The sequence below is a fragment of the Anastrepha obliqua genome, chromosome 1, assembly GCF_027943255.1.
Source record: "Anastrepha obliqua isolate idAnaObli1 chromosome 1, idAnaObli1_1.0, whole genome shotgun sequence".
NCBI lineage: Eukaryota > Metazoa > Arthropoda > Insecta > Diptera > Tephritidae > Anastrepha > Anastrepha obliqua.
This window is the reverse complement of record NC_072892.1, coordinates 160,018,618-160,045,805: the sequence shown is the minus strand read 5'-3', so window position 1 is coordinate 160,045,805 and position 27,188 is coordinate 160,018,618. Positions and strand designations below refer to the sequence as shown.

The 27,188-nt window shown below is 39.2% G+C and overlaps 1 protein-coding gene across 1 annotated transcript in view; it reads left to right on the top strand.

The window, feature by feature from the left end:
• LOC129238131 (proteoglycan Cow) overlaps positions 1–24,022 on the top strand; it is a 131,150-nt gene extending 107,128 nt beyond the window's left edge. Inside the window, exons 7-11 of the mRNA XM_054873171.1 lie at positions 633–752; positions 8,695–8,788; positions 9,021–9,407; positions 14,283–14,420; positions 23,007–24,022. Coding sequence (XP_054729146.1) covers positions 633–752; positions 8,695–8,788; positions 9,021–9,407; positions 14,283–14,420; positions 23,007–23,113 — 846 coding nt within the window. The 3' untranslated portion in view covers positions 23,114–24,022. The remainder of the gene's footprint in view (positions 1–632; positions 753–8,694; positions 8,789–9,020; positions 9,408–14,282; positions 14,421–23,006) is intronic.
• The last annotated feature ends 3,166 nt before the right edge of the window (positions 24,023–27,188 follow it).

Below are 27,188 nucleotides of genomic sequence, written 5' to 3'. Positions count from 1 at the left end.
TTTTGCACGACTTTTCAATTGTGTATTATATCGCGTATATTTTATATCTCCGGGAAATTACTTTAAATAAAAATAAAAAGTCACCTTACTTTCAATACTTTTTGAACACGCCTCGTATATCGTGTATTGATTTTAGCAAAGCATAAAGTCGAAATGGCCGTACATTCGATCAATTCGAATTGGTACTTTTTGTGGAATTGCCTGAATAAATCACAATCGTAAATTTTACCTCAATTCTTTTCACTGCTTTATCTCTATTTTACTATTTTTCAATTGCTCTAAAACCGTTTGTGCTTTCTTTGCTTTTTCGTTTCATTTCTTTTGCACTGCTGCCGCACCGATTCACCGCTTGCTACCTACACGTTAATGCCCCATCGATGATTGCTAACGGCTACGACAACGGCGCAACATTTTTTGATTGCTTTTTGTTGTTGTGCTCACTCGTGCGTGTGTTTGATTACACTTCTCCTAACTCCTCATCATGGCGCACCGCTCGCACTGGCCTTAAAATATATTTTGCATTGGCTATTCGTATCGTTGTTACGCCCGATTTGATCTTCGTCACCATCATCGTCACCGTACACCGCTGTCGTCACCTCTTTGCTGTCTATTCACATTCACTCTGCATGTAGGATAAGGATGATAACAATCGGCATTACAATCACATAAATTCGCAATTCACATTCACACCGGAGGAAATCAAATACGATAATAAACACTATAAGTACCTCAAGTACACCGCCTACAAAAAGGTAAGTGGTTGTTGTTGTTGTTGTTGTTATGCAAAACAAAATGTCGTGTGATTGTTCACAGTAAACTGCTTGTAAGTTCGTATCTCTCATGCACGTACAAATACCAACAAATGTAGCCTACAGGGGAAATCTGACCTATCGAGAGAATTTTGTAGTTTGAACTTTTTAATGATATTGCATTACACATATTTGGGAAAATGTAATGTGGTGTGGTGGGTCAGGGGGGGAAGTGAGTAGAGTTTTTGGTGTTCTTGATTATTCGTTGCACATCTGAGATATTTTCAAAAATCGATGTATCTTAAATTAGAACTAAATTTTTTATAGGAAATACTCTCTTAGCTGCAAGTGCCAAGAATTCTCCTGAAATGAAAAATCAACAGCATGTAAATGTCAAATTGAAATGTAACGCAGAACGAAAATTGGAAATCGAGTGAGCTATTGAAGTATGCCGTTTAATTTCACACAAGTTTTAGGTGCATAAGGTTAGGTTAAGTTGTAATGGATGCCCAGAAAGTGGGCCTACTTGGACGAAAGAAGTTTGGTTCATCCTTTGTGATACCATTGTAAGGGGGAAAAAGAGGTGAAGGAAAACGACAAGACGAAAAGGAGAGGGGTGAGGCGGTTAAGTATTTGTGGACTATGAACGGTGACTAATTTGCGGCTATGTTAGCCGTTTTATGCTGCTGATGAAGTTCATCAGATTTTTGATATTTAGGCCTTCTATGGCAGTGGGTTCACAAAAGAAGTGAGAACCGAGATGCTTAAATCTTAGTCCCGCGAGTGCGGAGCAGCTAAGGAGCAGGTGCTGAAGTGATTCCACCTCATCATCCATACAGCTGATGCAAAAAGGGCTCGAAGTAATTCCGAGTCACACGGCATGCATGCCCCACGGATAGTACCCCGTGGTAATGCCCACAAAATTTGAGAGCTGAGATTTTGTCATTCTCATAATATCCCTCGAACACCTCCGATTCAAACGTGGCCAGAAGGATTTCTCGACCTTACACGTTCGTGTACTTGCCCAGCGCTCGCTGAGTTGGTGCAAAGCCCATCCTTCCAGGAGTAGAGCTCTGGTTGTCAAGGAGATCCCGATTCTCTCCTTTCGCGGGCAAACTACCTCACAGGTCCCTTGTCTGGCCAGCTCGCCGGCTTCGCAGTTTCCAGCAATGTCACTATGACCAGGTACCCAAATTATCCTTATGTCGAAGAATTCTGATGCAATTGAAAGTGAGACCAGGCATTCCCTGACCAATTTCGAGTGTACCATAATGGAGCATAGGGCCCTAATTGCCGCATGGATATCAGAGTAAATATTTACCTTCTTAACAGTTATTACGCAGGTAAATAGCCAGTCAGCTGCTTCTTTGATTGCGACAACCTCTGCTTGTTACACGCTGCAGTGATCCGGTAACTTGAATTTGAGTTTGATGCGGAGCTCTTTGCAGAATATTTTTTCTCCAATCATACCGTCCAACTTCGAGCCATCCGTGAACAAGTTAAACAGGCCCTGTCCCAGGTTTTGCCCCTCGTTCCACTCCTCCCTTGATGGAATATGGGTGGACAAAATTCCGCTTGGACTAAGCGCGGGTACAGACTGATCCGTCGACGGGCGGGATGAACTCAAAGTTTCTAAGGATGCTTGAGTGCCCATATGCGAGATTGAGCCTATTGCCCAAACCCCTTAGTCTGATTGCGGTACATGCGCGGCAATTCTGTCTGCGATGTTTACAGGTACCACATTTAACATTACATTGAGCGGTAGAGTAGGAGTAGTTCGATGCGCCCCGCTGATTCCATTGAGTGCAGACATTTGAACTCTCTCTAGCTTTTTAACTGATGTCATCCTCTACAGTGAGTTCCACCAGACAACTACTCCATATGACAAGATTGGCTTTATTATGGTACGACCGTTCTGTCGCTAAGCTTCTGTAGATAAATCTGGAAAGATCGGCTCCAACCCCCAGCCTACCCAGAGATTTATTGATTGCCCCCGGAAGGACGTTATTAAAGCCCCCTCAATGTCGAGGAAGGCGCCAACTGCCAGTTCTTTCTGATATAGAGATTCCTCAATATCTTTAAGGTGCCTAAGGAATTTTTGGCATTTAATTGCCGCCGTGTTTGTGTATTAGGCTGGGCTGTTAGTTGCACTAATCGAGGCATTACAATTTTTATTTCCGTAAAAGGATCAACTATTTGTGAAAATCTGCAGTTAAAGTACAAACATAATCTCTAAAAGTATGCTGCACACATATTTTTGGTTTGCGTTTTAACGCTTTTCGAGCTTTCGAAAGGGACACGTTGCTTCTTTCAGCATTTTGCATGTTCGGCAAGGCTCTTCGCACACGACTCGTACTGTTATCGGCACGCCATTTTTTTTTTTTTCAATTCATTCATTGTGAGGTCCATCCATTCTACTGTTGAATTTAAGCAGACGTTTTGTCCTTTTAAGATTCAGTTTTAGCTAGAGCGTTTTGAAAATCGTGCAGTTAGAAGTCAGAGGCCACCTTATATTGGTTTCCACGATTACGCTCAAGTCACTGCGCAGTGTACAGTTCGTTTAGAAGGATGCTTTTGTCCTCTACCATTCGCTGAAGGTCAAACTGATACCTTGTCGCTGCAAACTCATTCGCTCTTTCGTTTCTCTCCACTCCAGAGTGGCTAGGGACCTAACAAAGTGTGGTGTTGTGTTTTTGGATGAGCGAGGGCGACCTCCTGCATTTTTTAACACATCCCAAATTTATGCCTTGATCGTAGTTTGACTACTAACAACAAAAGTTAGGTTTGCCGGAGGTAAGTCCATTAGTCAATTTTTTTGTTTTTGCTGTTTTGTCTCTAGCGTAGATCTCAGCTTGGAAGACGCTACAGCAGCTTGGGAGTCTAAAGGCGCAATTTAGGGATACTTGTTCCGAGTATTGCTGTTCCGCCAGTACAAATATGGTGACGACTGTCATCTGATTTGGCCCTGGTTTGCCAATCCTTTCTGTCGGGTATTATTATTTTGTAGTATTTGTTCAGATCTATCTTTGGGGCCATATAGTACATATTCGATGCGTATTGCAAGTGTTTCACATATTGTGGAACTCCTGCCTTCTGTGCCAAATGTATAAAAAACACTTCATCTGCCTTTAGCAGCGCTCGTATTGGAAGGATGTAAAAACCGATGTTTTTTACTTTGAATCTTAGACCGGGTCATAAAAATTTAAAAATCTAGAGCCACTTTATACACTAAGTATACAATTGGCGCTTACATGTTTCACTTGGCTTGGCCGAGCTTTTCCTCCAATTTCCATTTGTGGTTTGTGTCTCGATGTCTTTCCACATAAGGAAGGGGCCTACAATTTTTCGCCGCCTGCAAAAAATACCTTCGGATGTTTGCCTTTGCCTTGGTGTTTCAAGCCCGGTGATTCGGACCTGTGCACTTTCGAATGAAATTAATGAATTAATCAGGCACTTAAATGTATTTTATGTTCAACTGATAATTTTTTAAGACCAAAGGAATAACTTAATCATGCAATACTTCCATAAAATAGTTGAATACTTATTTATATGACGCTGGCCTGGTATTAAGGGGAAAACAAATAATTCGGTGGCTCTGAAGCATGAGATGACACTCTTTCTCTCTGAGAGAACACTTGCAACGAATAAAAAAGACGGAACTCTTGTCGCTGATATCACCAATGAAAAACACCAGAATATTCATGGATTGCTTATCTATCTTGAGCTCAACGGATGCATCTTTAGGCGTGTGGCTCATCTGGATTCGCGGCCTTAACATATAATACAAGTATACGATAAATAGAGATCTGGCGAAATAGTCGGAGGCGACATTTTGCAAGAATTATATATACACATGCCCCACAAAGTCTGCGTTCACCCGAATAGCCTTCTTAAATTTATTAAAAACAAAATAGAATATTATGATTAAATTGAAATCTTTACAATTTGTTTATTCACTACATTCCCAGCTTTTAAGGGCAAAAAAAAAAAAAAACAAGATTCCCCACTTCACTTTTTAAATAACGGGAAAATAATTTCAGCAGCATGTAAATGTTGCACCAAAAAATCTGCGTTCAGCCTGTTCATTTTAATGATACCGTTAATTTTAAGATATTTTTCCTTGTTTATATTAATTTTTGATTGCGCATTACTTCGACTGAATGTTAACAAAGCTTAGTTGAACATTTTATTTATAACTGGAGATAATTAAAGAACATGGCAGGAAAGGGAAAAGAAACAAGGGTTTCTGAGAGGGAATTAATTAAAAAAATGTGGAAAGACGGAAAAAGTTTCCGAAATATTGGAAAATCTATTGGGAGAACGTATTCCTCTATTCAGCGAGTTGTAACAAATTTTCGACAAACTGGAATTTTTACATCTAGCCCAGGTCAGGGCGTCCGAAAAAATTATCGACCCGGGAAGAGCGTTCTATAATCAACTTGGCAAAGATTAACCCCCGGATTACATCCTCAAAATTAGTTGAAAACATAAATCAAACATTTAAAAAAAGTATTTGCGCTGAAACTTCAGTTAGAATTTATTGATTCGACGATGGATAAATGGGGATACTTGAACATACTAAAACGGAATTTAAAGCAAAGTGTAGAAAATCTCGGCTTATCAATAACATTTTGGTTTCAACAAGATAACGACCCGAAGCACACAGCCGAGATCGTTAAGCTTTGGCTCTTGTACAACGCCCCAAAACAGCTTAAAACACCGCCACAGTCCCCAGACCTTAACCCCATCGAGCATCTGTGGGATCTATTGGAAAAAAGAATTGGTCAGCAAGTGTTTACTAGTAAAGAGGTTTTGCGGAGTGTCATGCAGGCAGAATGGAGGAAGATAACAGCAGAGGAAACAGAGAAACTATTAAGTTCAATGCCAAATAGGCTGAGTGAAGTCCTGAAGCAACGTGGATATCCAACTAAATATTAGATTTAATTTTTGCATATAGCATATCATGTTTTTGTATTATACTTTAAGACTGAACGCAGACTTTATGGTCGCTTTATTTACTTGTTACAGCCATTATTCACCGTTATCTAAAAACTTATGTGAGGAATCTTCAAATTTATTTTTGTTTTTGAAACTTAAACATATAAATATACAAATTTATAAAAAGTTATTGTAGGGTGAACGCAGACTTTGTGGGGCATGTGTACATGCTTAAGTAAGTCCATAAAGATGGAACAAGACAAGCATATGCGAAATGACAAAGCAGATATATACCAAATATGACAAATCAAAAGCAAAAGCTCTACTAAGAAGATCAAGAAGGAATACTACGGGATATTGACACCTTGGTGAACATACCTCCCAAATATATATATACTCCCGTCGTTTCTCGATGGCACAGAGAGCCTCAACTTTGGTTTTGTTAATCTCAGAAGTTTTAAGATACGGAGGGGATTGGCCTTCCGCATCCGAGTCTGATTCCGGGACCGCCGGCTATGCTTCTAGGCTGGCAGGTGAGCGAATCATTTACTCCACGCAGATAGAAAGGTTATACTGCCTTTTAATGGGTCGACAGAGCCTCGTTGGCAAGTGAAACAGGGCGCACCAAGTTTGAGTAGCGGGCGAGGTTGCCAATTGAAAAGGGGTGGCTATATATGGCGCATCATTTTCCCATTATCCCCTCAGTACCGCCCAAATGGGACCCACAAATCTTTCTTTGATTCAGGAGATGGAAGTTAACCAATTGTATACCAACACTTATTTTGATTTTTCGGACATTCAGAAGCTTATATTTTAATTTTACCTGGTTTCGGCATAATTTCATCGACATTTCATCATGGAAAGGTTTACGTCGCAAAAACGTGTAAAAATCGTAAAATTCTATTACGAAAATCGACGCCTGTGAAAAGTGTTCATCGCGCGCGTTGAGGCCCGAATTTCGTTCAGCCATGAAGCTCATTTTTGGCTTACTGGCTAGTCAAAGGAAATCAACGTTACTAAAGTTATTCACTAGATACCAACCGAAATCCTCCAGCGAATCGCGAGTCATTCAAACTAAGTGTTTACGGATGTCCGAATTGAGCGCGTTGCGGCCAACTTTTGAAAGGAATAGTCTTTAAAAAATAAATGACATGAATGGTTCTACACAAAAATAATGAAGATTGCCCAATCAATTTAAATTTTCGTTGTTTTATTTCAATTTGAAATCCGATACCTCTAAATTGATCACCCTTTATTTCACTGATTACCACAAACGATTTCCTATTTATTTATTTATTTTCATCTTCAGACGTTTTCCACTCGTTAGACGACCTAATATTTCATCGTTCCTATGAGTTTTTCCAGCAGATCGAATCCCAGGGATAAACAATCGGCATCATGTGTGTAGCACATATGTATGTATGTGTGTGTGCTCATAGTTACATACGTATGGTTATGTGGCTCTGCGGTAATTCTCGTAAAATGAAATTGCTTGAATACTAACTACTAACTACAACTACTACTGTGTTGGGTATGCCGCAGTTACTCCCTCAAGGGATGCTTTAGATTGTGCTGGAATGCTCGAATGTGGTTATACTCCGAGTACAATACATGTCCTTAAAATGCAAATAAACATGTAAATATTAATTTTGTTGGAGTAGCTGTTACAGCATAGGCAGTTAGAAAGTGTTCTCTCTTCTACTTGCCGCTCTTCCTTGCTCTAGTCCTTTGTCTCTTTTGTGCTTACCACAACAATTGCGGCCGCATTCTTGTCTATTCGTAGAAACTGCTTCGATGGCTGTGAGCCAGTGGAAAGGAATTTTATTGACAAGCAGTCATTACCACGCGCATTGTATTCACATCTTGAATGGCATGCCATGGCTGATGTCAAAATACTTATTTCACCATAAGTTAGAGGATTTTAAGAGTTTTTTAAGTAGGTGCATTTTAGTATTTGTGGCGTTAAATAAATTGATTATTTAAATAATTATCGAGGGGAAGCCCGGTTTTTTTTTATGGCACAGGTGGGTTTTGGACTAGGGAATACAGGGTTTGATTGTGGAGCGGTCCTTCCACTGCAGGAAACATTTTTTAAACTCATCCGCCGGAATCGCGTTCAATTCGGCTGTCACAGTTTTTTGAATCGCCTCGATGGAGTCGAAACGCCTCCCCTTCAGCTTTCTTTTCAGGCGCGGGAACAAGAAGAAGTCCGGAGGGGACAGGTCTGGGCTGTAGGGAGGGTGGGGAACCCCGAACCCCCACCGGAACCCCCATCTTGGCCATTGCAGAGGTGCAGGGGAAGGCGATGTGCGCCGGCGCATTCTCGTGATGAAGAGCCCAAGTGATGAAGAGCGTTTACAGTGCTTCCTGGAGGTACAAACTCCTTGTGGACGATGCCTCGAGAGTCGATCGCTGTTCGTCTTCGACGTCCTCCCAACCTTCCTTGAACGACTTGTGCCACCGTTTTACCTGGGCACTGGGCAGAGATTGGTCCCCGTAAGCCTCCTTGAGTAGCCCAATGGTTTCGGTTTCTCGTTTTGTTTAGCTTTACGCAAAATTTGATCGAGTAACGTTGCTCCAACGATCGCTGCATTTTCGCCACTGCAAAATCCTAACACACTTTTAAAACAGCTTTCACGAGCGGAACGATGTTGACTGCACCGCTGTTGCCAGCGAACTGGGACCAGTTTCTAGTGGAAGGGGAAGGTCCAACGATCAACGATCTCCGCGCGGGAAGGCTCATTACTTTTCAATCAAACCCTATAAGTTGCTCTGATCCGCGATGCTGATATTTTGAGAGATATTTTTGGAATTTTTTTCAGTTAAATACAATTAGTTGGGGTAGGTGATATAATTAAAAACTTCACTGAAAAATATGCAAAATATTTAAAAGTGGCGAAAATATAGCTGCTGCTAGTTTCTCCCTGCTCGTAACTCATTTTCACCTTTACCTCAATTTTTGTTTAATTTAATTGATTTCGATTTTCCTCTCCTTTTCTCATTGCAGGACAACCAATACCCGGAGGATAAACATAAGATCCGTGGCTACAATGAGGTGGTCGAGAAACCACAAAAGTACAACAAAAATAGCATGAACAATGGTAAGTAAACACTCCTATGCGCACTCACACACACACATATACATACATACATACACATACTCCGCACAACATTCAATCAGAGGCAATCAATGGCCTAATTTGCATAATTTCTTGCATTAAATGCGACCTTTTCCCTTTCGTCACACACACACGCACATGTGGCACTTACACATACACCCATTAAGTCAGCCAAACACATTTAATCGCTTAACTTTGTTACCTCTCCGCACAGGCTTCCCATCCAAGTCGCCCGAATGCAAGCCACAACAGCTGACCGCCATCGGCAATCGCCTGCTTGACTGGTTCTCTGTTATAATGGCCGACAGCAAGAAACGACGGCAACACAGCCAAAAATCCAAGGCGCATTTCCCACCCGCCTGCAAGACCGAGGCTAAATGGATGTTTGGTCATTTGGATTTGAATAATGATGGCTATTTGTCGCTGCAGGAAATGTACGATTTGGAACATGATCAGAATGAGCGCTGCATTAAGCCATTCATTGATACTTGCGATCTGGATCAGGATAATTCGATTAATACACGCGAATGGTGTCGCTGCTTCGAGAAGACCGATCGCCCTTGCGCCGCGGTTCGACGAAGAATCGCTGGCGACTTTGCAGGTGAGATAGGTACAGGTGGACTTTTATTTCTTTAATGATTTATTTCTTTGAATTCTTCGTTTTTTACTGCTACACAAAACGAAAAGCTAAGAAAAGAGTGTGAAAATAAAAACTACACAAAATCAAAGCTACAAAGACACAATGGCTAGTAGTTAAAATAGTTAAATTTGCGAATGGAAAGTTACATATACATACACATTTACAATATGGGGTGTTTCAACAAGAGGCTTGGAACTATATGAAGATGAAATATTATATAAATATATAAAAATCCGTTTAATAAAAAGTTGTCAGAATCAATCTTTCCCATCTTGGTCCAGTCAAAGTCGGACTTTCACACAAAATGTGCCTGAAGTCCATAGGTATGCGATACATATAAGAAGGCAGTTGTTAGGTAACCAGCGAGCAAACTATTTTCGACTACATCCTTCATTTGAATGCCTTTCAACTAAATATTGAGCCTAAAAGCTTTAATTTACCTAGGTAGGTAGGTGAAATGGTTGAAGTGCCAGTCTAGCACTCCTCAAGTAGCACTAAAGCGCCGTTTTGATACCATTATGAGACCTCCAACAGGAAGATATCTACAGCCAGCCAGAGTTGTTGATATAATGGAGAAGATTGATGGGATTTAGATTGGCGCACTGCCCCATCCTGTCGAAGAAAGGAGTTCGTCTTGCTGCCAAACCCGGACATTTACAGAGAAAATGCTCTACAGTCTCCTTCTCTAAAAGACCCCCACAGCTTCTGAAATGGGAGTTAAATGGTAAACCCAGGTTTCTGCATGTGGCTGATCTTCCAATGGCCGGTAAACACAGCTAGGATTCTGGAAATTGAATGGCGAGTAGTCCGCAGGGCTTTCTGAGTTCCATCTTACTTTACCTAGTACGCGTGCTTCCAGAATAGCAGCACTAGCCAAGGTGATCAGAACTAGCAATAATTTCCGTCTCGCTAGAGCAGTGGGCGAATCTCTTCTTGGTAAATCATCGACGTTCTCGCAGGCTGTGCATTATTTATTATTATTGACGTGTTCTAATTAAATATAATTTACATTATCAAGTTAGGAACTTAGCCTATCTACAAAATACGGCCAGCCTTCTTTATTACGAGCCTCATATCGTAGTTCGCTAAACGATTTGGGTGTTTCATTATTAACTGTAAGCCTCCACGTAGTTTTTGGATGCCCTCTGCTCTTTGTACTGGTCGGGTTCCATTCCAAGGTCGAATGCGAAATGGCGTTTGCGTCCTTTCAAACACACGCTTAGTCCGATCCACCCGTATTTCTTGCTCTCAATGTCGTCGTCTATGCCTTTTTGTTTCGTGATTTCCCATACCCTCTGATTTGCAATCGTTTGTGACCAGAAAATTCTCACTACGGAGAATACCGTAAGCAGAGCTTGATAAAACATTGTATCTTGTGTAAGTTAAGCAGAAATAACTGCTGGTTGCCTATGTAAACGAACATGCTCTCTGCTGTCAAACTAGCGAACATCATGCAAATACGACTCTAAAGCATCCCATGCAGTTACTATGCAAGTGTGATTCGACTGCTGGGAGGGCGAATGCAGTTAACAGCGAACATCATACACATCGCTCGCATTTGCTATGGAAGTGTGAGTCGACTGCTGGTAATGCCAGTGCAGTTAACATCAAAGATCATACGCGTCGCTTGCAGTTACAATACAAGTGGGAGTCGACTGCTGTGAGAGCGAACAGAGCAGTTAACAGTAAAGAGCAATTAAGTGTGAATTTCACCTTCATCCGATTAGAATTGGTTAATGGTAGTTCTTTTCAAATGGACCAGATTGGAGATGACTACGATTGCTAGCTTTGCTAAGCTTACAAGATTATTGTAAATTCTTTTTACACAAGAGTTAAAAATGTCCAATTTTCTCGTTCGATTAATAGTGAGGGATTTCCACACTCTCGAAAGAGAAGCGTAAGTCCGCTTAGGCGAGGTACTCCCTTCAGGCATAAGAACGCTGCCTAGGTACTCAAATTCCTCTACATCATCAAGAGTGTCGTTATCGATATAGAAAGGTTGCACATTTTGAGTGTTGGAGCGCTTAGTTTTTGATTTTTCTGTATTGATTTTTAGGCCAACTTTGAAGGGAAATAGTGGAAATTACATTTAACATGCCCTACATTTCCTTCCAAACTTCTGATTTAGTTTCCATTGTATACCCCGTATCAACTGTAACGCACTTTTGCCAGCGTTTCATTGAGCTCTTGAAACGTCTTGAAACTATTTTCGGCGTAGCCATCAGAAATGTCTCTTAAGACTCAAATAATATTCCTTATTAACTGTCAGACCTGCGAAAGTTCGTGGTGTACAATACCGTTGTAATTCATAAAAACCTTAAGTATTGCTTGATTTTTTAACTGAAACCCACGTGTTTTTTTGGTTTTGGTTCAATCGGAGCTCTTCCTTCCTCGCCTGATATCTGGATTGCGTGTCATACTAATAAGCCCGCGACTCTAGTAATGATACGTTTGATGAATATTGGGAATGGATGTCGGATTCAGCCTTAGAAATCGTGTTTTTGGCGACATCAAAACGGTTCCTTTTTTGTATAAAAGTCTGGTCCTTTGGGACCAATTTTGCAGCAACACGGCGCGAACCCAAATCAGTAACTACAATGTCCTGAACGGATAGATAAGCAATGTTCAAGTCATCTGCCAGCTCTCTGATGCTTTATTTACAGGTATTGATGGACTTTTCTTTCACTTTGTTAATACTTTCATCAGCTTTCGCTGTTGACGGTTTGCGACTACGTTCGTCGTCCTCAATGGGCTAACGTTCTCTTCTGAAGCATTCATGCCCCTCGTAAACGGCTCTTTTCTTTACATTATCATTACCAACATTTCTGACGTTTTCCCACCAATGAATCCATTTTCAGTGAAAATTTAATACAAATTCGTTGTTGCAAAATCAAACTCAATTTTAAAACCATCAAAAATTGAGTGATATATTAGATTTGCTCAAGACAGCGTAACTTTTAGAAATGTCAAGCAATTGCGCAAAAATTTTGGTAGGAATGTTAATCACAGATGCGGCAAACTAACAAAAGGCAAAATTCAATTCAGCTGATTTAGAACGTCCAAGATTAAGAAAATGATAATACAAAAAAATTATAACAAAAAAAATAAAAGCAAAATTTGAGCTCAGTGACTCACCATATTATGCTACCCTGCGACTAGATGATTGTCTTTCACTACAAGTTCGGGCTACTATCGTTAAGTGTCCAATAATAGTACCCAACCCGCTTGTGATTTCTTTAAGGGTTACATACGTCCATCAGCACCAAAAATGCTCTAAAAGAAAAACTGTTATTAGAACGGATAACAATAAAAATCAATATAAAAAATTTTATACATTGTTTGTTAGTACTTAAACTTTATAAAACAATAATATTTTAATTTTTCTTTGCAAAAATTAGTATATAAAAAATCACGCATAATGAAAAAAAAAGTTGCTCCACGGTCTGCATCATTTCTCCTTAAAATATTGATGGATCTGTAAAAAGCAAAAAAAATTCTTGTTAAATGAAGTTGTAGTTATAGTTTGTCAAGCCGTATTTTTGAATTCCGAAAAATTTTGCAATTTATATATATATACAGTAGGTTCTGTTTTTATGCGGTAGATACGTTCCGCAAGAAACAGCATAAAAAAACAGCATAAAAAAAGCTACTAGTTCTATAGTAAAACTATATATAGTAAAACTATAGATACGTTTCAAAAGTGCTAAAACCGCATAAATCTGAAATAATGTAATAAAATCGCATAAAAAAAGGCACTAGTCCCATATTATAACTAACAGCTCCTCCTCCTATTTGTGGTGTGCGTCTTGATGTTGTTCCACAAATGGAGGGACCTACAGTTTCAAGCCGACTCCGAACGGCAGATATTTTTATGAGGAGCTTTTTCATGGCAGAAATACACTCGGAGGTTTGCCATAGCCTGCCGAGGGGCAACTGCTATTAGAAAAATGTTTTTCTTAATTTTGGTGTTTCACCGAGATTCGAACCGACGTTCTCTCTGTGAATTGCGAATGGTAGTCACGCACCAACCCATTTAAAAAAAACTATGCGTTTAACGTCATAAATGTCACACATTAATTATGTTTTTACAACTTTTTAATAAAAATATCCGGCTCGACAATATTATATGCATGACCATCAAATAATAGAAACATTCGCCCTTCGGAAAGCAATGCCAAGCCTCCGTTTGTATTTTTGCCATGAAAGAGTTTATCATAAAAAATATCTACCATTTGGAGGCGGCTTAAAGCTGCAGGAAGAAGAGCTCGGCCAAACGACCAAAATGTGTACAACGAATGCAAAAAATAACCGCCAATCTCTTGTTGGATCACCGTTACTATACATTACACATATTCATACACACACCGATTTTAGCTAATTTTTAAATATTTGTAATGAAGCTTAAACTTTTTTGCACTCTACACTGCACTATGACGCTTTCACTTTGTAAAGCTATGAAGTTTTAGACGCTTTCGAATAAAACGCTTAATACTACTCAAAAACATTAACTGAATATATAATCGAACGTACAAACCGCATATACTCGTATACTCTTCAAATATTCTTTTAATTCTGAATTTTCGAATTATTCTACTACAACTATAACTTTTTTCCTATACTCGTGCATTTAATTTTTACTAAATTCACTTTAATGCTTTAGTTATTCAATTTTCTTATCCGCTTGTGCTTTAAACTTACTTATAATCTAACTGTACATGTTCTTATATAATCAACAATTCACTTTAAAGCCTAATCATAACTTTAACATACAATTCTAATTACGTTTCAATGCTTCCCTTGACATTACCTTCATGTCCCATTACTTTATCACTGAAGGCGCCTATGCACCCGATTGCGATGTTCAGGGCTTCTACAAGCCCACCCAGTGTCACAATTCCGTTGGCGTTTGCTGGTGTGTGGATAAGCATGGAGTCGAATTCGCCAACACACGCACTCGAGGCAAACCAAATTGCGGTAAGTTGTTTCATGAGAAATGCGCCCATTCATACATGCATACAAATACACACACACACACACATTCATATCATATATGTGTATATGTATGAGTACTTAAGTGTATAACTTCGAAGTTATGCACGTAAGATGTTATTAAGTGGGGATGCCATTCAAATATACAGGGTCCGGCACGCGAAGTGTAACTTACTTTAAACCGCTTGTGCTACTAATGTACGGGCATCAGCTGTCTGTTAGTTGGTTAAATGACAATCCAGAGTATTTTTTACAAGCTCCCCGAAGCATTTTGCCGAGAGTACACGTGAGAAAAGAAAATCAGTTTGGGATTTCAAACGTAAAGTGTGATTGAATTATATTTGGCAGGAAAATCACAACCAGCAATTGTTCGTGAGCTCGAGCACCTTAAAGTAAATAAAGTGTTTGTTAATCGCACCATTACTCACTACACTGATACTGGTAGCATCGCGAAACGTTATGGAGGTGGTCATCAAAAGACTGCAACGTTACGTGAAATGGTTCAAAAAGTGAAGAAATGACTTGAGCAAAATCTCAACCAGTCAGACTTGAGCGACGAAGTGCCAATCAAATGGCGAAAGAACTGAAAATATCTGACCGTAGCATCCGTCGCATACTGAAAAATGATCTCAAAGTCAAGCCGTACAAGATCCAAAAGGCGCATAATCTCACACCAAAGCAGCAACAAGTCACACATGAGAAACCGAAGGAGTTGCTTCGCTTGACCGAAAGCGCTCAATTTCCGAACATTGTGTTTTCTGACGAGAAGATTTTTCAAATTGAGCAATTCGTAAACTCCCAAAACGAGAGGGTTTATTTGACCAACCGTTCATACGAAAATTTGAGTTATCGATTGACTACCAGGAGGCAGCACCCGCCACAAGTAATGGTTTGCGCCGCTGTAACCGCAGATGGGCGCTCTCCAATCGTTTTTATCAAGCCGAACGTCAAGATAAATGCCAAATATTATCGGAAAGGTTTTCTGGAGGTAGCTTTGGAGCCGTGAGCAGACAAACAAGCTCGAGTGAACCAAGAATGCCTAAAAAACCCACGTTCCGAACTTCATAACGTCCAAACAATAGCTCTCAAATTCACCAGACGCGAATCCGATGGATTATTCTCTTTGAGCCATTTTGGAGAGCAAAGTCCGAACTAAAAGATTCACCAGTCTCGAGGCGCTGAAAAAACCCATTGACCACGAGTGGGCCAAAGTACCTGCAAGTCACATTCGGGCAGCGGGCAATTCGTTTCTGGACCCTCTCAAGGCCATAGTCAAGGCAAAAGGTGGTCATATCGAGCAAATGTAAATGGATGCTTAATTTTGTATTATTTTCACACATTTTTTGCTTTGAATTGAATAAAAGTGATTTTCCAAACTAAATTTATGGACTTTTTAATTGGCTACACTTTGAGTGCCGGACCCTGTATTCATGCATATACACAAATCTTGATTGGCTTATATAAAAACGACATTCGAAGGCACGCACATAAAAACTTCACTAATACCTAAACAACAACAACAAGCAAATAAAAGAAAACATAAGGCGATTGTAACATGCAAAGTTAAATTTGCCTGACGCACCTTAGTTGATTACGTATTTGGGGCATAGGCTGAAACATCTAAAACCTTGGATTAGAGCGGCAGAAATTCCTTTGAGTCCTTGCATAGGTACTTAGTTGGTCGGTCGGTTGCTGTCCACTCGCCGCACGGGTATTAATTAGTAGACTTATGGTGCTGAAGGTCAATACCGTTACATGCTCTTAATGTCCCTTTCGCAGCGAATGTAATTTGTGCAAAGGAAATTTTGTTTACGTAAAGGAGTTGAATTATACGAGTGATTGGATTGTCGATTCGAAGAATTTCTTGCATGCGCATGGGTAGGGATAGGGTAAAATTAATTAAAATATCTCTGCATATTCGTACAAGTCATTAATCAAATTTCACAATTCCACAATTTCCCCATCCACCCCCCATTTTCGTTGGTTGGAAAGGACAAAAAGTTTATTGAAAAATGCGTTGATGGAGTTTTATTTGAAAGCTTTTTCTAATCACAATAAATGAAAAAACAAACCATTTCTTAACATAAAATAACAAAATTAAGGGCGAATATGCAGAAACAAGGTTCGCAAGAGTCTACATACAGTACAAAAATAGCTCGATTTTATGTGGAAAATTTACTCACGTCATCATTTTTTATTGCGAAACGAACGTGCGTTTCATGCCCGAGTTGTTTCGTTTGTTTGTATTCCGCAATTCGAACACAAAACCAGGCGGAAAGAGTTGAGGCATTAACTTAAGAAAATATAATTCCCTATTCCGAAGGGTGGCTTTGTAGCCGTGATTATACAAAGCAGGCGCAAAGATATCGAATGCTCCCTAAGAGACGAGCAAGCGGGTTTTCGCCCGCACCGAAGCTGTGTTGATCAGGCCAACAGACTTCGGATTATAGTACAACAATCAGTTGAGTGGCGCTCCCCGCCCTCCATGCTGTTCGTAAACTTTAAGAAGGTGTTCGACACTCTGAAATGAAACGCAATATGGCTGGCACTGAATAGAAATCGAGTTCCCGCCAAGATAATCCGTCTCATCAAAGCCCTCTACGAGAACTCCGAATTGGCAGTGCTTCACAAGGGTGATATCAGCGATCCATTCACTACCAACGCAAAGGTAAAGTTGTCCCCAGTCGCCCCTTCTATTCGCCATCGTCCTTGGTGACGTCATGAAGCAATTGACCCTGCACAAAAAAGGCATCGTATGGAGTTTCACGAGACATCTGGGGGACCTGGATTTTGCCGATGACATCTGCCTCCTCTCTCACAAACTCTCTGACATGCAAGCAAAAACGGACAAACTAGTCGCGCTGGCACGCACTGTCGGCTTGGAGGTCAATATCGCCAAGACCAAGGCTATGAGAGTTAACCACAATAACGCAATGCAGATATTGGTTGACGGATGCCCGGTGGAATTTGTCGAAAGCTTCTACTACCTCGGCTGCATCATCACGGCAGATGGTAGAACAGATGAAGATGTCAACTGTAGACTAAACAAAGCAAGGGCGACATTCGGGCGAATGCATACAGTATGAGGAAGTTCGCAAATCTCCAGACGCACTAAACTTCCAATATTCGGCTCATACGTGAATTCTGTATTGTTGTACGGAAGTGAAACATGGCTGGTCTCTAACACCATTACACAGAGGCTAGAATCTTTCGTCAACAAATGCCTCCGCATCATCTGCAGAATATTCTGGTCCAACACCATCAGTAACGACGTACTGCGGAGATTAACGAATGAGGAACCCATGCTTAAGCAAATCAAATGCAGAAAGTGGCGATGGATAGATCACGCATTGCGAATACCACCAGATAGCATCACGAGAATGGCATGGACTGGAACCCGCAAGGGAGCAAAGGTCGGTCGATGCAGCGCGAACTAGCAGATGCCGACATTGTTGTTGTAGCAGCATAAACATTCTCATACATATATGGGGAATGCTGATGAAGTGAAAGTCCTTGGCCGGATATAAAGAAGGGTCGTTAAAAAAAACGCCGACATCTCATTGGACGATGCAAAAACAACAGCACAAAACCGAAGTGAACAAGGAAAAAAAATTCCAAAGGGTAAATTCAGCAAGGAGTAATGTCCAATTCAAACAAAAATAATTTTGCTGTCGTTGTGCTCTCAATTTGCCTTAGTCCTTGCAAGTATTTATGAGAGTAGCGGTTTTTTCAATGTCCTCCGCCATTCGAGGTCTTCTGCACGTAAACGTCATCGAACCGTCGCTTTGGATACATTAACACCACTTTTTCCTTAAAACTGCGTCAGTTTCACACTACGATAACTTAGTCTTTGACACAAGCAAATCAATGATCTTCTTATGTGGCTTTGGAGAGGTTTTTTTTGGACCCCGTCCAGGGAAGCAATCAACGTTTTTTACTTCGGTAAACCGTTGCACCATAAATAGGAGGGGAGCTCGGCCAAACACCTAAAAGAAGTGTAGGCATCAATTATTTTTACGCCTCAAAAACTTCGAAGGCCCATTTCGGAGGCTAGAAAGCCGAGTGCTGTGCAGTGTAATGATTTCTTTTTCGAAATTAATAATGATTGTACACATTTGATGAGTTTCATCAGGCCAAGCTTGAGTTTCACTTTCTTTCTTTCTATTAATTTCGCGTTCACCGTAAAAAAATAAGGAAAAAAAACGACCCGAATTTGTGGAAAGGCCGGTGGCCTCTCCACCAAAACAATGCACCGGTTCATTCCATATTGTAAAAATAGTTGTAGGCCCACTGCAACCACCCAGTGTTAGCCAATTAGCCTTATTCGTCGTAACTGTCACCCCATGATTTTTGTATGTATGTTTCCTAAGGATTAAAGATGATGATAGACCCGTGACAGCGGAAGACAAGTGCAAGTGGAGCATGATGTACATATATTGAAAATGATAACCAATGAATATCACTGAGGTAGGTGAAATGGTTGAAGTGCCGGTCGGGCACTCATCAAGAAGCGCCGTTTTGATACCATTATGAGACCACCAACAGGCAGATATCTGCAGCCAGCCAGAACTGTTGATGTAATGGAGGAGATTGATTGGATTTAGGTTGGCGCACTGCCCCAGGCTGTCGAAGAAAGGAGCGCCCAGTGACCTTAGTCGTCTACCTGCCAAACCCGGACATTTACAGAGAAACAGTCTCCTTTTCTGAAAGGTCCCCACAGCTTCTGCAATGGTGGTTAAATGGTAACCCTAGCTTTTTCGCGTGTGTGCCGATCGTCCAGTGACTTTCTGAGTCCTTCGTATATCGTATTGAGGCCAAAGAGTTTTCGAGAACTAATTTGTGCAGTTCCCCTTTAACAACTGTCAGGGGGATGCCGATGACCGGGTAGGAAGTCTCTGAGGTCCCCTTCCTGGCAAAGCTCATCAGCAATTTCATTTCCCTTTATGTTTCTATGTCCTGGAACCCTGATCGGAGAAATGTTACCTGCACACCCAAGAGTTTTGATCCCCTTCTTACAGGAGTGTACTAATTTCGTTCCGCACCATGGTGTCGTGGCACCTTAATAGCGGCTTGACTATCAGAGAAAATGTTAACTGCCCGAAAATGCCACCATGTCCCTTGAGAGATTGCCTCCAGAGGCCAATCTCCTGTAACCTGATTGCACTTTGAGCTGCGATGGAAATGACGGAAAAGTCGATGGGAAGTAAATGCAAAAGGAGATTCAGGGCAGCACTGGGGCAAGTTTTACATGCTCCGGTGATGCCAATGCACCCTCCCCATTTTAGTGCTATTATAGCCCTTCCGAAGAGCTTCCCACCAAACCAGGCATCCATACGTTAAAATTGGCAAAACCACTGCGTTGTACATCTACAGCACGACCGGTGGCTTGAGTTCCCATTTTTTACCGAACATAGATTTACAGGAGTAGAAAACTATACTAACCTTCTTTACCCGATTTTCAATGTGTCGCTTCCAATGGAGTTTGGAGTCAAATATCACTCCAAGATACCTAACTTCCGATGAGAGCGGGAGAACGTGGTTGTTTAATTTGGGAAGTCGAAAAGGAGGAGGTTTATATTTTCTGGTAAATAGCACCAGCTCCGTTTTGTCAGAGTTGACTCGGAGGCTGCAAGTGGTAGCCCAGCGACTGAGCACAGCCAGTGAACTTTCCAAAATCTCAGCCACGACTGAGGAACTAACGGTCCCGATACCATCAGGAATATGAGACTGAAAACACTATCGTTACATAAAAGGCAAACTTTTGAGGTCACACAACTGGTAATTCAAGCTTTTTTCAGTAACCACTCAAAGCATGAAAGGTGAATTCAAAGTAAACTTTTTCTTCATTTTATTTTTAATTTTAATAATCTATAGTACAAAGTACCTCAAGTAGAACTGAACAATCGATGTCTTTAACAACACTTAAAATAAACAAAAGTGAAAAGACTGTACTTCTCTTTTCTAGAAATTCAAGATTACTTAGCTTTAACAGAGAATTATAGAATGGAACAGGGGACTCAAATCGTAGGGAACGTAATGCCTGGTTAAGAAATATTTTTTGTACGCCCACAATTCTATTTATCGAATGTTGGTCGTAAAGTCTCCAAACAATAAAAGCGAACTCTAAAGTCACACAAAACAGTACATTTTAGTGGATGTAAAGATTCTTCTGAAATTACTCGAGGGTATTCTGTTCTTCAGATGCGGCAATTTTGTTTGTTGACAAATCCATCCAGTGTGAAATGAGCTTCATCACTAAAGATGATTTTGCGGGAAAAACCAACATCATTTTGAAAGAACCAATTCATGAAATATTTGCGTAGATAATGATATTTTGACCTCAATTCTTGTATTAGTTAAATTTTGTAAGATGCAACTGCACATCCTTATCATCCAGTTTTTGCTCTGCCAGACCTTTTTCCATTCCAACAGAACCATTTTCTTCAAATTTTTCCACCAACTTTTGGATTCACTTCACTTATTCAGATGATTATCCCCACGAATTTCGCGACATGTTGTTCTTAAAGATGGACCAGCTTCATAATCAGTTTCAATAATTGTTACGGGTTGTTCCATCGTGCAAAGTTGTACATCTGGCAAATGTCAAAGAAGACACAAAGAAAAGGTTCCGTCTATTCACTACATCTAGGCGTCTCTTTTGAAAGACCCTTTACTTCAGTAATGTCGACGCTGGCAGAGCAAAAAATAATTGCAGAAAAATTGGTTCGGTGTTTCTTCCAGCTCTTGAACAACTTTGATGAAACAGAAAAAATCTCAGGCAGCCGCATAAGGTGAATTCTATGGCTGTTAGATGTACTCGGTTCCTTCTTCATCACGGATAATGATGGCACTGTGTGACGGTGCGTTATCATGGAGCAAAATCCATGAGTTGTTTTCCCACAAATTCTTTCTTTTTTGGCGAATCGCGCATTGCTTCACGTAAATCTTTAATAACGCCCAAATAAAAGTCTCTATAAGCTGTCTGACCTTCTGGCAAAAATTCGTGGTGTACAATACCACAATCCATAAGAAGGATGACTAAAATCAACTCTTTTGATAAAAACAACGTCGTTTTTTTGGTCTTGGTTTATTCGGAGCTCTCCACTCACTCGCCTGATGTCTGGATTGCGTGCTGTACTCATGCAACCACGTCTCTGCTCCAGTAATGATGCGTTTGATGAATGTTGGTTCGGATTCGTCTTGGAAATCATATCTTTGGCGATATCAACGCTGTTCCTTTTTTTGCATGAAATTCAGTTCTTTGGAATCAACTTTGCAGCGACACAGCGCAAACCCAAATCATGAACTACAATGCCTTGAACGGATCCATAAGTAATGTTCAAGTCCTCTGCCAGCTCTCTAAGTGTTAATTTGCTTTTTGGTTATTGATCAACTTTTTTTCACTTTATTGATGTTTCCATCACTTTTCGTTGTCGACGGTCTGCTACAACGTTTGTCATTCACGATGGACTCACGATCTCTTCTGAAGCGTTCATGCCACTCGGACAGAGATGTTTTCTTTAGAGAATCGTTACCGAAACAGTTTCCAACATTTCTTAACATTTAACATTTCTAATACAAATTCTCGGGCGGCCGCCGTAGCCGAATGGGTTGGTGCGTGATTACCATTCGGAATTCACAGAGAGGTCGTTAGTTCGAATCTCGGTGAAAGCAAAATTAATAAAAACATTTTTCTAATAGCGGTCGCCCCTCGGCAGGCAATGGCAAACCTCCGAGTGTATTTCTGCCATGAAAAAGCTCCTCATAAAAATATCTGCCGTTCGGAATCGGCTTGAAACTGTAGGTCCCTCCATTTGTGGAACAACATCAAGACGCACACCACAAATAGGAGGAGGAGCTCGGCCAAACACCTAACAGAAGTGTACGCGCCAATTATTTATTTTTTTTAATACAAATTCTTTGTTGCAAATTCAAATACATTTTTAAAACTGTGAAAAATCGAGCGATAGATTTTCTCAAGACGGCAAAACTTTTACAAATATCAAGCAATGGCGATACAATAATCAATTAATCGCAGATGTGGCAACCAAGCAAATAAAAAAAAACAGAACTAAATTCAATTGACTTGAAATGTCCTTTGGGGGTTGTTCCTGGAGCTTTTTGATCAAGGTAGTATTTAGGTATACGATTCAGAAAATGCAGATGCATTACGACGAGTGGACGCTACAACCGAGTACGACTTTGAAAGATAAGAATTGAATCAATTGTTTGCGAATTCAAAGACCTCCCTTCGGGGTATTTGTTATTTTTCTGAGCAAACTTTAAGTGTTTTATTTAGTACATACATTCATACCTACATATACATGCATATGTGCATACATACATACATACCGTGCATAGATTCAACGCACAGGAGTGAGATAGATTATTCTTCCGCCTCATTGCGAAAATCGAATTCAACTCTTAAGCCAATCAAATCTGTCAAACTGACTAACAAATGTGCCATCACAACTTTTTAACTCACGCCATTTCTACTTCTAGGTATTTCACTATGAAATATATGTATGCACTAAGTTCTTTTTCTTTTATCTATTCCATTTGTTAACATAGAGTCCGTTGTGAATAATGCCTCATCACTCACCTCCGACGACGAAGACGAGGAGACCGACGATGATGACAGTGCGGAAGGAAGTGCCGATCAAATGCTGGTATTCTAAGCGGAATGCGACTAACTGGCAGAGTTTGGAAACGCTCAACAGCAGGCAGTATACGTCGAAGATGAAGTGAGATGTCTTGTATGTAGTTAAATGCGGCGGATGGATGAACAAGCGCAAGGATACAAGTGGCAGAAAGAAGCAGAAGCAGAGGATTAAGTAAAAAAAAAAATGATATCTAAAACTTATGATTTTTATTTTTTTGTTTTTTTTTTTGAAAGAATTACTTTACACAAGTAAATATACTTATTATATTCAAGGTAAAAAAGGTGAATGAAGAAATGAAGCAGATAAGAAGAACAAGCATTTGGTATAGAGTCAAGAAACCTTTGTACTTAGAGCGTAGAGAACGCAAAACAACAGAAAAAACAGCAAAAAAAAAACACAAATACAACTAAAAAAGCTTGCAATGAAATATTAAATTTTTATTGAAACTGACTTTTATAATGAAAAAGTGTATAAGAAATTAAAAGTTTTGACAACAAAGAAAATTAACAAAAAAATAGTTAAGTTTTTTTTCAAGGCGCATCCTTTAAAGGTGGCAGCACTCGACTAACAACAATACGAGTACTTTGTATGCGAAGTTGATAGATACCAGGTTTGCCGTTGGTATGGTGAAAAAAAATTTTTGGAGGGAAACTTTGGATGCTACGTCATTCGTTTTGTGTTTCACAAAATTTAGCTTTAACTTAGTGAACCACAAAACGAATGACGTCACAAAATTTAGCTTTGGCTTTGTGAAACACAAAACGAATGACGTCACAAAATTTATCTTTAGCTTAGTGAAACACAAAACGAATGACGTCACAAAATTTATCTTTAGCTTAGTGAAACACAAAACGAATGACGTCGACATTCGCTCAGAGTCGAATAACGGTCTGCTAGATAGTACACCTGTAAAAATATTTTCACCATGCTTTGTATGTTCGATTGTCAACGCAAAGTATTGACAAAGTAGAAAACAAAGCATGAATTCGCCTTATTTCATGCTGTGCTGACAGCCACACGGACACGGCGAAAGAGAAAAAAAGCAAATCAGCTGTTTTACCGATAGCAACTTTGATAGGGATTCGCCTTCGTTTTTTTTTTTTCTTTTTCAAAGAAGACCTCAAACAACGTAAACGCTTTTATTTTGACTTCAAATGCTAGTTTTTTTTTTATGCGCAGAGTTGCATTGAACTCGCACTTTTGACTCCGCAATTACGTAGTGCATATTGTTAGTATCTAAAAAAGTATAGAAAGAGGAGAAAGTAATAGAAATTCGCTGCAGAATTTTAATGCTTATGCAAATTCACAAAATCCAGAGACAAAGAAAAAGAAGAATCGAATAGAAATCGTATTGTACGCAATTTTTTTTTTTAGTTTCTTTTTTAGTTTTTTTTTATAGAAACGCATACATTCAAAAGTAGAAATACACAAATACCTGCAAGCTTTTATGTAGTAAGTACATACACGCCTACAAACACACACACACACCCTCTACCCTCACCATTACCCCGCGTAAAACCAAAGCAACCCAGGGCAGACCAAAAACCAAAAACAAGGAGCGCAAAGTAGAAGGAAAAATGCGTAGGAAAACTTTTCGATGCCACACAAAGCAATACTCGTAACTTATACGATTAATTTTCTTGGTTGAATTCTCATGCCGTCTTTAGCTTATAAAGTGTAGAAAAAATAGAAGAACGCAAAAAATTAAGGACATATTTATAGAAGTCAAAAGTTAAAGCAAATTAGCGACTAAGAAGTTGGTAATCACATTGTCAGTAAGTAAGTAAAGTATAATCTTTTTAGGCAATACATATGTACGTATATACAATACATATGTACATATATTACGCGTATACAAACTTGCGTTTCACATTAACAATTCTCTTATTTTCTCGTTGTTTTTTTTTTCTTTCTTTACACAAACTTGAGTATCGTACACGCTAAAATTCCGCCCAATAAATTTTGTGATAAGTTTTTGACAAAAAGAAAAAATGCAAGTAAATGGATATTTAATGAAATACTATAAAAAATAAATAGCATTTGCTGTAAAAAACAAATTTCAAGCGAGTAATTGCAAATAATTACAAATATCATTCTAACACTACAACACTTACTTTTTTTGTTTTTGTTTTTTGTTTTTTTGTTTCACTTTTCACTGCATCTTAAGCGTAAAAAGAAAAAACATTATTCACTAACTAATATCAAAATGGCATGGAAGTACATAAGTGAGGTGTGAACTGGCTATAACTGCTTTGCAAATAAGTATAAATTAAGGCGCATAATAACTAAATAAATTGAAAAACTCATGAAAACCAAAAGTAATCAATGTGAAACTGCTACCTACCTTATAAAATGGAAAGAGTTGCCAATGTAGTTGTATTTATTGATGAAGAAAAGCTTTTGAGTGTAAAGGTGAATATGCATAGAGCAAGTAAGAACAGGAGAATTTGATAAGTTCTGATTGTCGCATGCCGCGCTGAGTAGAGGAGTAGGAGTCGAAGTGAAAATAAATAAATTGATATTTAAAAAATAATAAAATTATGAAAAATAGTAAAATGTTTATTTTAAATCAACGCATTAATTTATCACACAATTAAGGTATAGTTAAATTTTATTCAAATTAACGTGAAGCGCATTTGTGCATTAAAGTGTAATTAAATTTTGTTCGAACTCATGTCAAGCGCTTTGAGCTTTCACGCGAGCTTTTTCCAAAGCTGCAAGCAAAGCTGATAAACAATTTTCGGAAGAGTTGAAAAAGGTAAAACTACAGAAAAACTCTTCTATTAAAATTTCAATTCAGTGAATAACCCTATAAATAAATTTTCTTGAGGCTAACGTCTCTGAAAGCAAAGTGGTGTTAAAGAAAATTCAACAGAGTTGAAAAAAGCAAACTCACAGCAAAGTTCGACTATAACAATCTCTAAATTTTCTTGAAGCTAATGCCAATTTAATTTCAGCTTTTACACGAGCTTTCCCCAAAGTAATGGTGAAACAGCTTTTACTCCATTTAAAAAATATAAAACAGTTCAGGTAAATAACTCTAAATCTAAATTTTCTTGAGACTAAGATTAATACTGTTTGAGCTTTCACACGAGCTTTCGCCAAAACGATGGCACATCAACTTTTGCTCAAAGAAAAAAGTGTGAATTGGATTTGGTTCAGACCTAACTCAGCTAAATTTGAACTTTTACATGAGCTTTTACAAAACAGAAAGTCAAATCCTTCTAAGAAATCTGCAGTTCAGTTAGACAACCTTAAAACTAAATTTTCTGGAGACTAAAGTAAATTTCATTTAAAACTGAATTTGGGCAGCTTAATTTAAACTTTCAAATGAGCTTTCGCCACAACGATGACAAAAATAAATTTGTTCAAATAAATAAAAAAATATGGCAGCGAAATTGGTTGAGACTTACATCAGCTTAGCTGAAAACCAAGACTTTCTCAGAAAACTTCTGTTCATTTAACTGAACTGTAACCGTAAAGCTAAACTTCCCTTATGCTAAACCCAATTTCATTCGAGCTTTTGTACCAGCTTTCGCCAAAACGAGGGCAAAACTACTTTTACTCAACGAAAAAAATATAAAATGGATTTGGTTCAGACTTACGTGAACTAAATTTGAACTTTTACATGAGCTTTTACAAAACCGAAAGCCAAATCTCTCTAAGAAATCTGCAGTTCAGTTAGATAACCGTATACTAAACTTCCCTGAGGCTAACACCAATTTCATTAGAGCTTTTACATTAGCTTTCACCAAAACGATGGCAAAACAACTCAAAGAAAAAAAATATAAACTAGATTTGGTTCAGACTTACGTCACCTAAATTTGAACTTTTACATGAGCTTTTACCAAACGGAAAGCCAAGTCCTTCTAAGAAATCTACAGTTAGGTTAGATAACCGTAAAACTAAATTTTCTTGAGGCTAAAATAAATTTGATTTAGAGCTGAATTTGGTCAGCTTAATTTAAATTTTCACACGAGCTTCCACAAAATGATGGCAAAACCACTTTTGCTCAAATAAGAAGTATAAAAGTAAATTTTCTTGTGACTTATGTCAGCTTACTTTGGCCTTTTCCTGAGAAACTTCTTCA